At 36.3% G+C, this 14,211-nt stretch overlaps 1 protein-coding gene across 1 annotated transcript; it reads right to left on the bottom strand.

Annotated features, from left to right (window-relative positions):
- Positions 1–4,410: 4,410 nt before the first annotated feature.
- mmaa (metabolism of cobalamin associated A) lies at positions 4,411–10,303 on the bottom strand. Its single transcript, XM_084392995.1, has 7 exons — positions 10,169–10,303; positions 8,932–9,354; positions 8,708–8,830; positions 7,447–7,617; positions 7,257–7,342; positions 6,810–6,959; positions 4,411–5,003 (listed from the first exon to the last, which is right to left on the bottom strand). The coding sequence occupies exons 2-7, from the start codon at positions 9,323–9,325 to the stop codon at positions 4,716–4,718; spliced, it is 1,212 nt and encodes a 403-aa protein (XP_084249121.1). The 5' UTR covers positions 9,326–9,354; positions 10,169–10,303; the 3' UTR covers positions 4,411–4,715.
- Between the last annotated feature and the right edge of the window lie 3,908 nt (positions 10,304–14,211).

Here is a 14,211-nt window from a genome sequence, read left to right as displayed (position 1 = left end):
GGCTAGTAGTGCGAGTGTTTTAATGAACTCATCTCCAGGTGTGGGGGCTGGGCTGATTGGTCTGCTTGGTGACGATGAAGGAACCGTTTTTTTTAGCCTATCCATTTCAATTAATCTCTTTTACTCACTGAAATTGGCTCATAATGTACGTTTGTGGGACTGTACTGTATGTCATTTAAATTTATTGTAAAACAAAACACTCAACAACGAAATTCCCTTGGCAGCCCATTGCTCAAAAATGCTAATTGGTTTCAAATTTAAGTCTATTTACATTTCAGTCAATTCCACAGCACAACAGGCCAACTAAAGACTGTAAAGTCAGCTAAAATGGGCCACAATTAAATGACTTATAATACCATCAAATAAGCTATGCATGAGATATATATATATATATATATATATATATATATATATATATATATATATATATATATATATATAGTCTATAGACTATATATAGACTATAGTGATCTATAGTCACTATATATGTGTGTGTGTGTGTGTGGAAAAAGTATAATTGGTTTAAAATTATGAGAGTATCAGCAGACATTCTAGAGCCACGGCACAAGATTCATGTAAAATGGGCCAGCTGTTCAGTTAAGAAAGGTGTAAGGAGTTTTTATTTTTGTGTTTGTTCCTCTCATTTTCATACCCACTCTTTCCTATAGCCTAACGTTCAATCCAGCAAGGGAGACGTATGGCACATGGCTCCTGATGTCTTTTTTTCCTTTGTCTTAACGCGAGTACGAAGGCTGTTGGCCTCTTTGACAGGCAAGATGCCACTTTCCTGTCTTTTGTTTAAATGTAAAATTTCTGTAAATCTATGATGTTATTAGGCTACATTGTGCTCTAGAGGGACTGTTTGTCTCACAGACAGCCAGCAGCTGAATTCACTTTGGCTGGCAAAGCGAGCAATTAGACCTGGGATTAAAAAAGGCCTGAGGAGAATTTTCCTGCCATCTCGAGACACTCCATTACCATCAAGAACACAAGCCGTGCTGAGGTACTGCTTGAGGGTAGGCAGAAAAAAAGCCACTCGGCACTGCCAGAAAATACATTTGAATGTAAAGAGCTTGATTTTGACGTCAACATTGTGGAGGCAATAGTAGGTGGAGGCAATAGTAGGTTATATTATAACCAGTGGGACCGTAGCCTGATCAAACCTTGATTTTGGGACAGAGACCAGGTGGAATTCATTAAGCGAACACTGGCGTCAGCTCTCCTTTCACCAAGTTATTCAAAGGAATTCATCTCTACTCGATACCATCATTCAGTAGTAGCTAAGAACTTCTTTTTTTTTTCTTGTCCAATGTTGTTTTGGACCCCATTGACTTTCATTGTAAGTTTAAACATCCTTCAAAAGTCAGGCTTCGAATGACCGGTTAGGAATTTTCATTTTTGGGTAAACTACTGTATCACTTTGAGGTAAACTGTAAATATAATACTTATTCTACAACAATACAGAGCACCCTGCAGAATGATACTGTAATTTGCAGATATGGCCACAGGAAATACAAAAGGCTTATCGCAGCAGGGCTGAAATCACTTCAGTTGCAGTTGAAAGGACTGCTCTAGTCTTAGTGTGCCAACAGGAGTTTGTATTATCCCCCTTCCACACTTCCAGTCTTAACCCATTAGTTTGTCACTCATAGGATCGTTTTGCAGAAACCGAGCTTACAGCCCTGAAGGAAATGCCTTATACTCTCATCAGTCACTAGAGAGACGACGAGGCAGCCAGCTGTGCACATGTGTGAGGATGTTAGGGAGGCTAATAGCATAATGCATCAGACAGAGACTGCGACTGGCGAAACTACAAACAAATGTTGCTTTATAGGTGGGCTAAGGTTACATTTCTTTTAAATGGGGCTGAAATAGCATGCCATTGTTGAGTTTGTTAATCTTTTTAATTTGAATGCAAACATTATCTCAGCATGCTTGGCTGTGAATGCCTTCACAAAATGTGGCTTTATGACATTTATTTTTCCCTATTAATTTATTCGAAAATACATTAAAACCACAAGTCAGACTTGTTTATCTCTTGTATCATAAGTATTTTTAAAAGTAAATTATTAAAATGTATATAGACATTCTTTTAGGGGGCTTAAAACCCAAAGTAATGGCTATACAACTGTTCTGATATCACAATGAAGAACACAATCCTCAAAGAATTAAAATCTAAGATAATATTGTAATATTGATAAAAAAGATAATATTGTAACAAAACTGAATCACTGCTTTGTACTATTTGATAACTTCATGAAGTCATGATCAAGATCAAGTCATGAAGTGTGATCAATTAAGTCATGTGATCCAATTAACAAACAGAAAAAAACACAGAAGAATGTGTATATATATATATTGCAGCCTAAACAGTGCTTACATACACATTTAACATTTAGACAGATTGGTTTTGTGTGAGCACATGCAGGACCCAAAGTCTCTTAAATGTGCTTGGAGGCTCTGCTTGGAAAAGTTCTGCCTTCTGCACAGTTGTTTTGTGTTTGTTTTTTATTTTTATTTTTTATAAGTCTCTCATGCCCACCAAATGCTGCATGTATTTGATCAAAAATACAGTAATATTATAAAATAGTGTTTAAAATTAAATATAATATTTTCGGTAGTGTTTTTCAAGGTATATATATATATATTTGGTGGGCATGAGAGACTTATAAAAAAATAAAAATAAAAAGCAAACACAAACCAACTGTGCAGAAGGCAGAACTTTTCCAAGCAGAGCCTCCAAGCACATTTAAGAGACTTTGGGTCCTGCATGTGCTCACACAAAACCAATCTGTCTAAATGTTAAATGTGTATGTAAGCACTGTTTAGGCTGCAACATGATATCATAGACTGAAGGTTTCCTCCAGACAAACCACAGTTCTGGACTCTGTGGGTACAGTGCAGACGCTCAGACCTAAAGTATCTCCGCTTACAGAGAAGGGCCAAGAGCTTTTATTCGTGATTGATGGAGAGGGCGGCCCTCAGGTCTTTGGAGTTCATCAGTATTCACAAAGCATTCCAGTCTGAGTCATAAGACAGAAGCACAAGGCATAATGACTAGAAAGCATGTGCACAGGAGACAGAACGTGTCTGTACGCAAACACTCACAGCTTGCAGGACAATAGCGATGAGATGAGGTCACATGAACTTGGGGTTTATTGAACAGAACAATGCTGGGTTACAACATGGCAGTGTTGTTCAACATGGCAAATTCTTGCAAGAGTTTGTAAATCTCAGTTGTGGTACAACATCAGGACAGGAATCAACAAGACTGGAATCACAGTCAGCATATTCTGAGTCTGTAAGGGGCAGGCCAACGACACACTATTGTAGGTTGAGACAAACAGCAGTGGCATGCAGAGGAGCTTATTTACATAATGGACAAAGATCTCTCCAGGTCTACAGGTCCATCTAGTGTCAGCCCAAGAGAACATCAACCACAGGAAAACATTCTACTGTATGAGCTCATTTAAATTCATGTACTGGAGCTATGATGTAAGATCAGCAATATCTCTAGCTGACTTGCTGAGAAATGTAATTGTAAAAATAACTCTGGCCTGCTTCTGGATGATTCAGAACAAACACCCCAAGATTAATAAAAGGTGAACATCAGCACATTTTGAATGATTTCTTTTTCCACAGGGAAACATTTAACAATCAGTAAGAGTAGCATTACTCAACAAGTAGTGTTAGTAGTTTACATAGCAACTTATAGGACTTATATTTACATTTTGTACATGAATATAAAACAATTTAGGCCTAGTGCAGGAAAGGTCAAACACTTTTCTTCCGTGAAACGGCTTCTCAAAAAAAAAAAAAAAAAAATGTTTGTTGGGACTTTATTTTGTCCTTCAGGAATTGATTGGATGGTTGTGGTTTGCTATTGTTGGGATGTCACGTGAGTGACAGGTTGCCCCGCCCCCATGCCAGTAAACACAGCGGAATTTATTTTGTTTAAAAATTACGAGGAAACATTAATAATGTGCACATATATATAATTTATAATACATACTGCAATGTTCTACAAAAATAATAATCATCTATTTTGATTTCATGGTGACTTGGAATGTATTGAACACGACTGTTGCAAAGTCTTCTCATTTAAATTAGTGACCCGGATAACATTACCTATATGGCTATAATAGATTTTTAATGGTGAGAATTATATTTAAAAAAAATATATTAACCAAACAGTAGCCTAATGTATTTAACCAAATGTCATTTTCCAACAAGTGTTTATATATTATAGCTTTATTTACATTTATTTTACAAAAAAAGCTAAAATAATTGTATATTTTTTATAATATCATTATTACTGTATTACGCAAATTCTTTTTCTAATAATTGTATTTATTGATCAGTGTAAATGTTTGCAGGCAAGTAAAAATTCACTTCCAAATGTCGCAAATGGGCCAGAAGAAAATGCTCTTTTATTGTTGAGTGCTGTAAAAGTAACAGATTTCAGGTCATAGGGTGTAACAATTCTTAATCATTTCATTTCTTTTTCTTTAAATACAATTTCCCCACCTTTGCGAGATAATACAGGGACAAAGAACAATGGTTATCTCACCTACAATAATTATCAAATGTCATCAGTTATTAAAATCCTTTAAAACCAGGTGAAACACAATAATTCGAAATCGAAGGTTGCAAGACTCAATCATTTCCTTTCCAATACACCTCGGCTTGTAGTTTTCCCACGGAAGGGCCTTCCATCACAGTGTGGTGGAGAAGACTTTCAGAAGGAGGTCAGCAGCAAGACCGGGTGAGATATCTCCGCGCGTGACCCTTCGTTCCAGCTCCGGGAGCTCGGCACGCACCGCTGGATGCTGCTGGAAGTGGCGTAGAGCGTTCTCCTGGATCAGATTCCACAACCACACCTTCTGCTGAGTCTGCCGTCGGGCTTGAAGCTCCCCGCTGCTCAGCATCGCGTCCCGGAACTGTAGCATGGTATCCCACAGCTCAGGCACACCCTGCCCTGTCTGAGAAGATATGCGGACCACCTGACCACACATGGGAAAGAGAGAGTATAAAATGTGTTGGTGTGGATAACTTTAGACTAAATAGAAAGATAAAAATAACAAGCAGAGGAAGAAAGTAAAGAGAATGGAAGCAGGCAGTTGCTTTACATATGAGCAGCCACAATGCAGAAATGTAAAGGGTGTTCGCCCACACACGTCACTCCATCCTTGTTTCAATGAAAGACCTATATATATGACCTTTAGGAGGGCGGAAAAAATCAATATGACTGTCGCATCCTCCAGTACAGAGATGAAGTTTAGAAATCATGCTGCTGAGAGGAGACAAAGGCTTTAGCGGTTCTCATCCATGTGGGTGGCCTCTAATCAGTCAAATGCATGAGGCAGCATTTGGCCATTCAAAGGGCTGCCTATGCTGGCTCTGTGCCCTCTGGGTAGAAGTAATACTGGGGCTGAGGGGACAAAGAGGAAAGACTTCACAACGCAGAGCAGAGCATGATGGGAAATGACAACACAGACTACTCCACTGGCCAGGACGGGCTCTTTTGAACAGAGAATGAAGATATATAAATAAAATGCATTTAACATGCAAGTAATTCTTATATGGGAGGGAGATGAAGAAGGAAAAGTGATCAAATAAAGGCAGGGCTATATACACTACTATTTAATAGCTTGGGGTCTGTAAGACTTTTTATGTTTTTGAAAAAAGCCTCTTATGTTCACCCAGATCTGCATTTATTAGATTTAGATACAGTAAAAACACTAAAATTGTGAAATATTATAACATTTTAAAATAAATGTATTGCATTTTAATATATTTAAAAGTTGTATTTATTCTTGTGATGCATTACTCCAGTCTTCAGTGTCACATGATCCTTCAGAAATATTTCTAATATGATGATTTTGTGCTCAAGAAACATTTCTCATTGTTGGCAACAGTTTAATACAGTTGCTTAATATTTTTGTGGAAACCCTGATAATTGTTTTTTTGTGCTAATTTTTACAAACGTAAGATACAAAAACAGACAAACTTTCAGACAATAAACAAGTAATACAATTAGTTCAATAGTTAACAAGAAAAATAATATAAAGAAGCCTGATTTATCTGAAATGAACTAAAACAAGCATTCGAAAAAATCTTTAATGGCCATTTTCTTTAAAGAGGACCTATAATGCTTTTTTTTTTTTTACTTTATTTTAGTGTGTAATAATTGCTGTTGAGCATGAAAAAGGTCTGTAAAGTTACAAAGCACAAAGTCCACTTCAAATGGAGTTATTCTCTATACCAGTGAGCACATTTCTAAACTCCCTGAAATGCCTTAATTGTAGTCTTACGTTTTCTTCCGGGAACGTACACATCATCAAATTCCTTATTTAAATAATTCCCACCCAAGGTATACGCAAAAAAAAAAGTGGAGAGGCCTGGTGGAGTTATGTTAGTAGTGTGTTGAAACACGATGTGGTAAGGGCTGTGACATTTCAGAAACATGCTTGAAGCGGTTGACCAATCACAACACACTGGTCCAGCCGACCAATAAGAGCACATTGCGCTTTTCGGAAGGAGGGGCTTCATAGAGATGGGAAATAAACGGAGCGTGACAGACTGGGAAGAGGGGTGATGCAACAATGTAATGTGATAAATAATAAATTGTTTGAACTTTCAAGCATTAAAAAAAAAAAAAACTATTCTAGTATACACCAAAACCAAGACTTGCAGATATGATGGTCATCGTATACTTAATAAATTAATTACAATTGTTTTTTTGTTGTTGTTTTTTTGTAGTATATGTGCAAGATAGGAACGTAAAGAATGATTATAAAGTCACACACCTTTGGTTTCCAGACTTTGGACTTCTTTCGAAGTAACTTCAGGGCACTTGTGTATTCTGCCTGTATCTTCCGTGCGGGAGCAACCAATTCACCATCTGATTTTGTAACCACCACCAAGTCAGCCATCTCAATAATTCCTCTTTTGATTCCCTTTTTGAAAATAGAATGTAATCAAATTTCTTTAAAATATAAGAATCGCCTATAATATAAAACAATCAGTTCAGATAACTCTGATAATGTTCAATCAGTGGTTCTAACTTTTTATAAAATGCCAATTGAGTATTAAGATTTTATTAATTTACAAGAAAAAACATTTTAGAATATTTACCCAGGTCTATAAATAACACTTAAAATGTATTAAAATTTAATTTAATTCAAATAAATAAATACAAAATATTAAAATTTTAAATTATGGCAACAGGGATCAAGTAAAGGAAGTGTGTATACCTGTAGTTCATCGCCCCCTGCTGGTGGGATCAGCAGCACAAACATATCCACCATGTCAGCCACAGCAAACTCAGACTGACCAACACCTGTGTAAACATTTCAACTTAAGTTACATTGCATACACCATTGTTTTTAAGATGAGCTTTTCTCAAAACTGAAAATACTATGAAAACCTGGAACAAAGGCTTACCTACAGTCTCCACTAATACAATGTCATAGCCTGCACCCTCACAGAGGACTATGGCTTCGTTGGTGGTTCTCGTCACACCACCGAGGGTTCCTGATGTGGGAGACGGTCGGATGTAAGCACTCATGTCTCTGGAGAGTTCTGTCATTCGTGTTTTGTCTCCCATCAGTGAACCTGCATTAAAGGTTAGCAAGGATTAGAATACAAGTTTGGAAACATTACTATTTTTAATGTTTTTGAAGAAAGTCACTTATGCTCATCGAGCCTGCATTTATTTGATAAAAAAAAAAAAAAAAACAGTAATATTATGAAATATTATTACAATTTAAAATAATAGTTTTCTATATTAATAGATTTTAAAATATAATTTATTTCTGTGATGCAAAGCTGAATTTTAATCAGCATTACTCCAGTCTTCAGTTACATGATCCTTCAGAAATCGTTCTAATATACTGATATGATACTCAGTTATTATCAATGTTAGAAACAGTTGTGCTGCTTTTTGTGGTACCTGTGATACTTGTTTTAGAATTTATTGATGAATAAAAAGTTTTTAAAAAACAGCGTTTATTCATGATAGAAATCTTTCCTAACAATAGAAATCTTTACCATCACTTTTTAGCAATTTAACACATCCTTGCAGAATAAAAGTATTAATTTCCTAAAAAATAAAATAAAAAAAAGAACCCCAAACTTCTGAACAGTAGTGTATAGTTAGAAAAGATTTCTATTTAAAATAAGTGCTGTTCTTTTTTAACTTTTTACTCAAAGAATCCTGAAAAAAGTATCATAGGTTATAAAATAAATATAATTTTAATATAAAAATAAATCAGCATATTAGAATGATTTCTGATGGATCATGTGACACTGAAGACTGGAGTTTAGTTTAGATACTCTACTTTTGTTTAGAAATATATCATTTGACTTTACTTTGACTTTAATTCTTTTAATGCAATAATTAATTAATAAATAACAACTGTTTTCAACATTAACAATAATAAGAAATGTTTCTTGAGCACCAAATTAGCATACAAAGGATCATGTGACACTGAAGACTGTAATGACTTCTGAAAAATATGATAGAAATGATAGTACTAACAATTAGTAGTCAGTACTACTCACAAAAAATCCTTACTAAAGTGACTTAGAAATGAACGTACTGAATTTGTGCAGATTAAACAAGCAAATATCTATAGCACCAATCTAAAATGGGCACCATCATCCGTAGGTAAATGTTATTTCAGACATTTGAGCGCCTGTTCACCTCCAGTTGTGCATGAGGAAGGATCCACAGCCAGAACGGACACTTTATGTTCTCTTCCTGTCAGCATCTTCCCAACAACCTCAATGAATGAAGATTTTCCAGCACCAGGGGGACCAGACAGTCCTGAAGTCACACATACAGAGAGGTGATTGAGGATTGAGGGCATTCATGCAAACAGCAACACGGTTCATTTTCACTCCTATAGTTCACATCACCTTACTGACCAACTCTGAAGGCCGATGGCTTTCCACCATTGCATCTCTCCTCCTCCTGACGAAAGGCCAGCACTCTTTGAAGCAGAACCTGGGCTAACTCTTTCTTCCTCGGATGCTGGGTTTCCACAAGGGTTATCGATTCCGCGAGAGCTGCCCTTTGACCCCCGATAAGTCCATCATAAAGCTTGGTCAGTAGTCTTTTCTCCCTGTCAGTCAAGTTTGAAATGTGATGGCTTATGGCAGTCTCAGCTGAAACAGATCTCGTCTGTTGGAGGGTACAGAGGGAGGCGTAGCACAGTTTTGCAGTACGCTTACAAAGGGAATGTCTTAAAGCCATTGTACTGTGTATAGGAAAAAGAACAGCAGCATGATGAAGAATAGGAAAAACTCTAGTCGGACCCATCTTCCTTTTCCTGTTGAGTAGAACTCATTCTGTAAAAAAACAGCAAAGAATATATATGTGAATAGCTTTCAATTGTAAACCTTAGGCCTAGCGTTACCTTCTTACAATTGATGAACATTACAGCCTTATTAAAATTTACCATAGTCTATGCAAAATATAATTTATAATCAATTCCCCAATAAATGGTCATTGAAAGGCGGTGTTTAACCTCAAGTAAATTAAGTAACTAGCCTATATGAGCTACTTTTATAGCCTAGCCTACACGTTAACATTGTAACCAAATATAGGAAATAGTTTAAAATACTTAATTGAATTATATTCTATTATCATTATTATTCTCTATCAATAAAAAAAAAAATAAAAAAAAAATGCAATTATGGCAAACAACAGAGTTGCAAATTTAGCCTAAATTAAGCTGTCACTCATTAGGCTAGTTTGGGACCAATGTTTACGGATCAATTTATACAGCATAAGCTAAAGAAAAAATGTTTGTTTGGTCATTTTAACTGATTAACATTTTAATAGTTACTATAGTAAGCTTGCTATATTTGGTAGCCACCACAGATACAGATTAAACAAAATGATATATTCTGAAATCTTATGGTAATGGGGAAATGCAGTATTAGCTCATGATGATTTCACATAAGAAATAATGATAAAAATAAGAAAATGATAAGAAAAACTGTAGTAACCAAGATCATATAATGGTATTTTATCGGAGCAGGTGATCTCTGTTATCCACTTAGATCACATCATTTCATAATACATTTCAAACCGATCATAGAAATCAGACAAGACAAAACTGACCATCTGGAATGGAAAACAGCATCGATCAAATCTCACCAAGTTTAATGAAACCGTCTGTTTATCGTCATTTGGACAGATCGCTTACAAAAGGTAATCTTTAGTTATGTATCCCATGGATTCCCAAAACCAGTTGACACTGAGGTCGTAAGTGAGGGACGTCAATGTTCTTTCAAATAAAAGTTTCCCTCTTCAAAATAAAAGTACCTATTCGCTTTGGGGAAGAAAAAAAAAGAGCCTAATAATATTTTTCTTTAAATAAACATAATGAATGATTATGTTGTCTTTGAATAATTTGTGACAGCTGTGATTTGTAGTCAGCTGTGATTTCTGTAATGGAAAGGTGTGATTATGTTAATGTTATAATAATAATATTTTATTATTATTATTATTATTATTATTATTATCTGTGTTAGAGTTTTATCAACCTTATCAACCCGAAAAAAAACAACTAGGTTGTAAAAGCCTTTTTTCGAGTTGTGAAAAGGTTATAATAATGTTTTTAATCTGACGTTGTTTTTTTAATTTTTTTATATATATTATATATAATTTATTTATTTTTTTAATACATCAGATGCTCCAGAAAGTTACTACATCATCAGTGGAAGGACCATCACTGTAGTTTGTGTAGGCTATGCCAGACATTCTCTGGCTATGCTAAGACTTAAGTGGTAAATAAGCAGTAGCCCATGAATGACAATTAACATCTTTATCTTTGCAGTGAAGGCAGGAAGGGCTGATGTTTTAGGCTATATGTATTTAGTATTAGAACATATGGCTCTTAATTATGTCTAATATTAATAATAATTTCCCAAATCATAACCAAATCATTCATTTTACTCAAAAACAAATCCTACATATATGTACATCAAATCCAGTGATTGAATTGTCATTATGATTTCTATTTAATAAGAATGAACATAATATAAAATAATATTAAAATAAATAATAATGCATGATCATTCGTCACATACCAACACACAGAACAACATTGTCTTGTTATAGTTTAAGTTTTAGTTTAATTAGTTTGTAACTGCTTTTATTATTTTAGGAAGTCAGGCAATCCTATGGGATCCTGTCCATAAGATGTCTTCCGCCCTCATGTGGCCGTGAGAGGAAAAACGCAACCAATAATAATCTGATAATGTAACATTATCATGTACTTTTGAGGACTGTTAGAAAAATAAAATGCATTAACATTTGAGAAACCCATCGTACAAGATAAATTATTATTAGAGATTAGGATACTATAATTACAGATTGTCATGGACTCAAACTGACACCTATAATTAAATATAGTTAATTAAATAGACAAAATTGCTTTAATTTTTGTTTTCATAAGCAGTGTTTTTGTTTGAAACACCAAAGTGCTGTTGTAGAATATGTAAGACTATTTAACACTCTTTTCAGGAATTCAGGGAAATGTAGGTTTCTTGTGTTTAATTAATATTTTATAGCCTATAACAGAGAGCTAAAATTGAAGGTCAGTTGAACCACCGAGTTACTAACACACATTTTTGGGAAACACCTTATTTTTAGAATAACCATTTATGTAATTTATTATGCAATGACATTTAGACATTAAGGCCTGGTTTCACAGACAGGGTTTAGATTAAGCCAAGACCTTAGTTCAATTACGACATTTAAAGGGATAGTTCGCCCAAAAATGATATTTAGCCCATGATTTACTCACCCTCAAGCCGTTCGAGATGCATATGTCAATCTTTTTTCAGACGAACACATTTTCAGTTATTTTAGAAAATGTCTTATATCTTTCAGTGGTTAGAATGTGAAGCAATGTGGTCCAGCTCGTTAAAGTCCGCAAATGAGCATGCATCCTTCACAAAAGTAATCCATCCGGCTCCCATTGCTTCACATTCTAACCACTGAAAGATCTAAGACATTTTCTAAAATAACTGAAAATGTGTTCGTCTGAAAAAAGATTGACATATGCATCTCGAACGGCTTGAGGGTGAGTAAATCATGGCTTAAATATCATTTTTGGGCGAACTATCCCTTTAAGTAGCTTTTATAAACGTGCATTAGGGGGGAAAAAAAAGAAAAGAAAAAAACATTACTGGTGTGCATCTTGAGACAAAACAATGGCACTGACATATTTTAAGATATATCAGTTCAAGCTGCTGTCAGTTAAAACAGCTCAATGCATTTTAGTCTGGGACTAGACTTAAACCTTGTATGTGAAACCAGGGATTAGTGTTTTTTTCCTACTCACTGCCTTGGTCCCTACAAAATCACAGATAAACTGGGAGAAGGAAGATTTGGTGCCATATATGCAGGAGTTTGTTCCAGTATACATTAAATGGACAAAAGTATTTGGACACACATCTTAATTGTTGAATTCAGGTGTTTCAATCAGACCCATTGTTACAAGTGTATAAAATCAAAACCCTAGCTAAGCATGCAGTCTGAGCTCAGTGAATTCAGAGTGTGGTGATTGGATGCCACCTTTTCAACAAGTCAGTTTGTGAAATTTCATCCCTAGATATCCACGGTCAACTGTAAGTGGTTGCCACAAAGCGGAAGGCCACATAAATTAATCTATTGCTGAGGTGTGTAAGTCACCAACAGAGCATTGGTGACTTTTATACACCTCAGCAATAGTAGATTAATTGATTCCATAGCTGAAGAGATCCAAACTTCCACTTAATATTATGATATGCTTCCAAATTTGTGGAAACAGTTTGGGGAAGGCCCTTTTCTATTCCAGCATGACTGTTCCCCCAGTGTACAAAGCAAGGTCCATAAAGACATGGTTGGATGAGTTTGGTGTGGAAGAACATGACTGGCCCACACAGAGCCCTGACCTCAACCCCATCAAACACATTTGGAATGAACTGGAACGGAGATTCTCCAGGCCATCTCATCCAACATCAGTGCCTTACCTAACAAATGCTTTACTGGATGAATGGGCAACAATTCTCACAGAAGTTCAAAAATCTTCTGGAAACCTGTTTTAGATGCAAAGGGGGGACCAACTACATACATTCACAAAAATGTACTTGTCTGTTGAGAATGAATAACTTGAATGATATGACATTAATTCAAATGTTTTATTTTGTCGATTAGGTGGCGCTGAAATTTGCCAAGGAAACACAGACAACATATTGTAGACTGCTTTCTACAGTATGTCTCCTCTCAGTCTCTGTTTTCAATTTTATATTAATGTTGATCATAGACAGCTAATTCTTTTTCAATAGACAAGCTGCCTGACAACAGTCTGAGGAAGAATCTGCAAGAATCTCTTCATCTTTTCAGCGAGCTGTGGGAGCATCTCTTGATGAAGAGTTGATTTTGGCTGTGGGGACCAGCTGTATGAAACACAGTGCAACATCTTTAGTGGTAAGCATTTTAAAGCTGTAGTTTGGGACTTTAAGACTAGTGTCGTGTTGCTAATGGATACAGAGAAAACACGCTCTAGCAATTCAAACTTACAAATCTTTTTCCACCAGGCACAAGGGAGTACTGCTGCACAGGTGTAACCGGTTCTACCTGACCCGCTCCGAGCGGGATTCGAACCGTGGTCTCCAGCGTGGGAGGCGGGTGCTAACAAGGAGGCTAAAAACCGTAGCCTCTAGAGCGCCTCTTGAGATCAGGGGAGTGAGATTTACACACACAGTTTTTACTGGCCTACGACAGTTTCACAGGCACCACAGTGGTTTCTTTCCAGTGGTTCCGGGCCCAGTGGTTCCTGTCTTTTTCAAGGCCGCCCTGATTCCAGAGCTCCTTTGGCCGTTCCAGAAATTTCTGTCATCTACTACTTATATTCCTGTTGTGGTCGCAGAGCTTGTTGCCCTAGATGTTCCTTCTACAAAAGTTCCTGTCTTGGACAACCTGGATCCCAAGCTACCCATCAAGGCTGATTAGTTCCTAGAGCTCCATGTCTTGGTCGCCCCAGAAGTGCCTGTTATGGTATCAGTCAGAGCCGGTACTCTATGCAGCCTCAGTCGCGGGGGTCCCTGTCGATTCAGTGGATGCTGTTTCAGCAGACTGGGTCACAGAGCTGCTTGTCATGGAGGCCTCAGAGATTACTGTTATGGCCCCAGAATAACTGGAAAAACTCC

This window comes from Rutilus rutilus, assembly GCF_951802725.1.
Source record: "Rutilus rutilus genome assembly, chromosome: 2".
Taxonomy (NCBI): Eukaryota; Metazoa; Chordata; class Actinopteri; order Cypriniformes; family Leuciscidae; genus Rutilus; species Rutilus rutilus.
The sequence above is the reverse complement of the archived record's forward strand: the minus strand, read 5'-3'. Positions and strand labels throughout refer to the sequence as shown.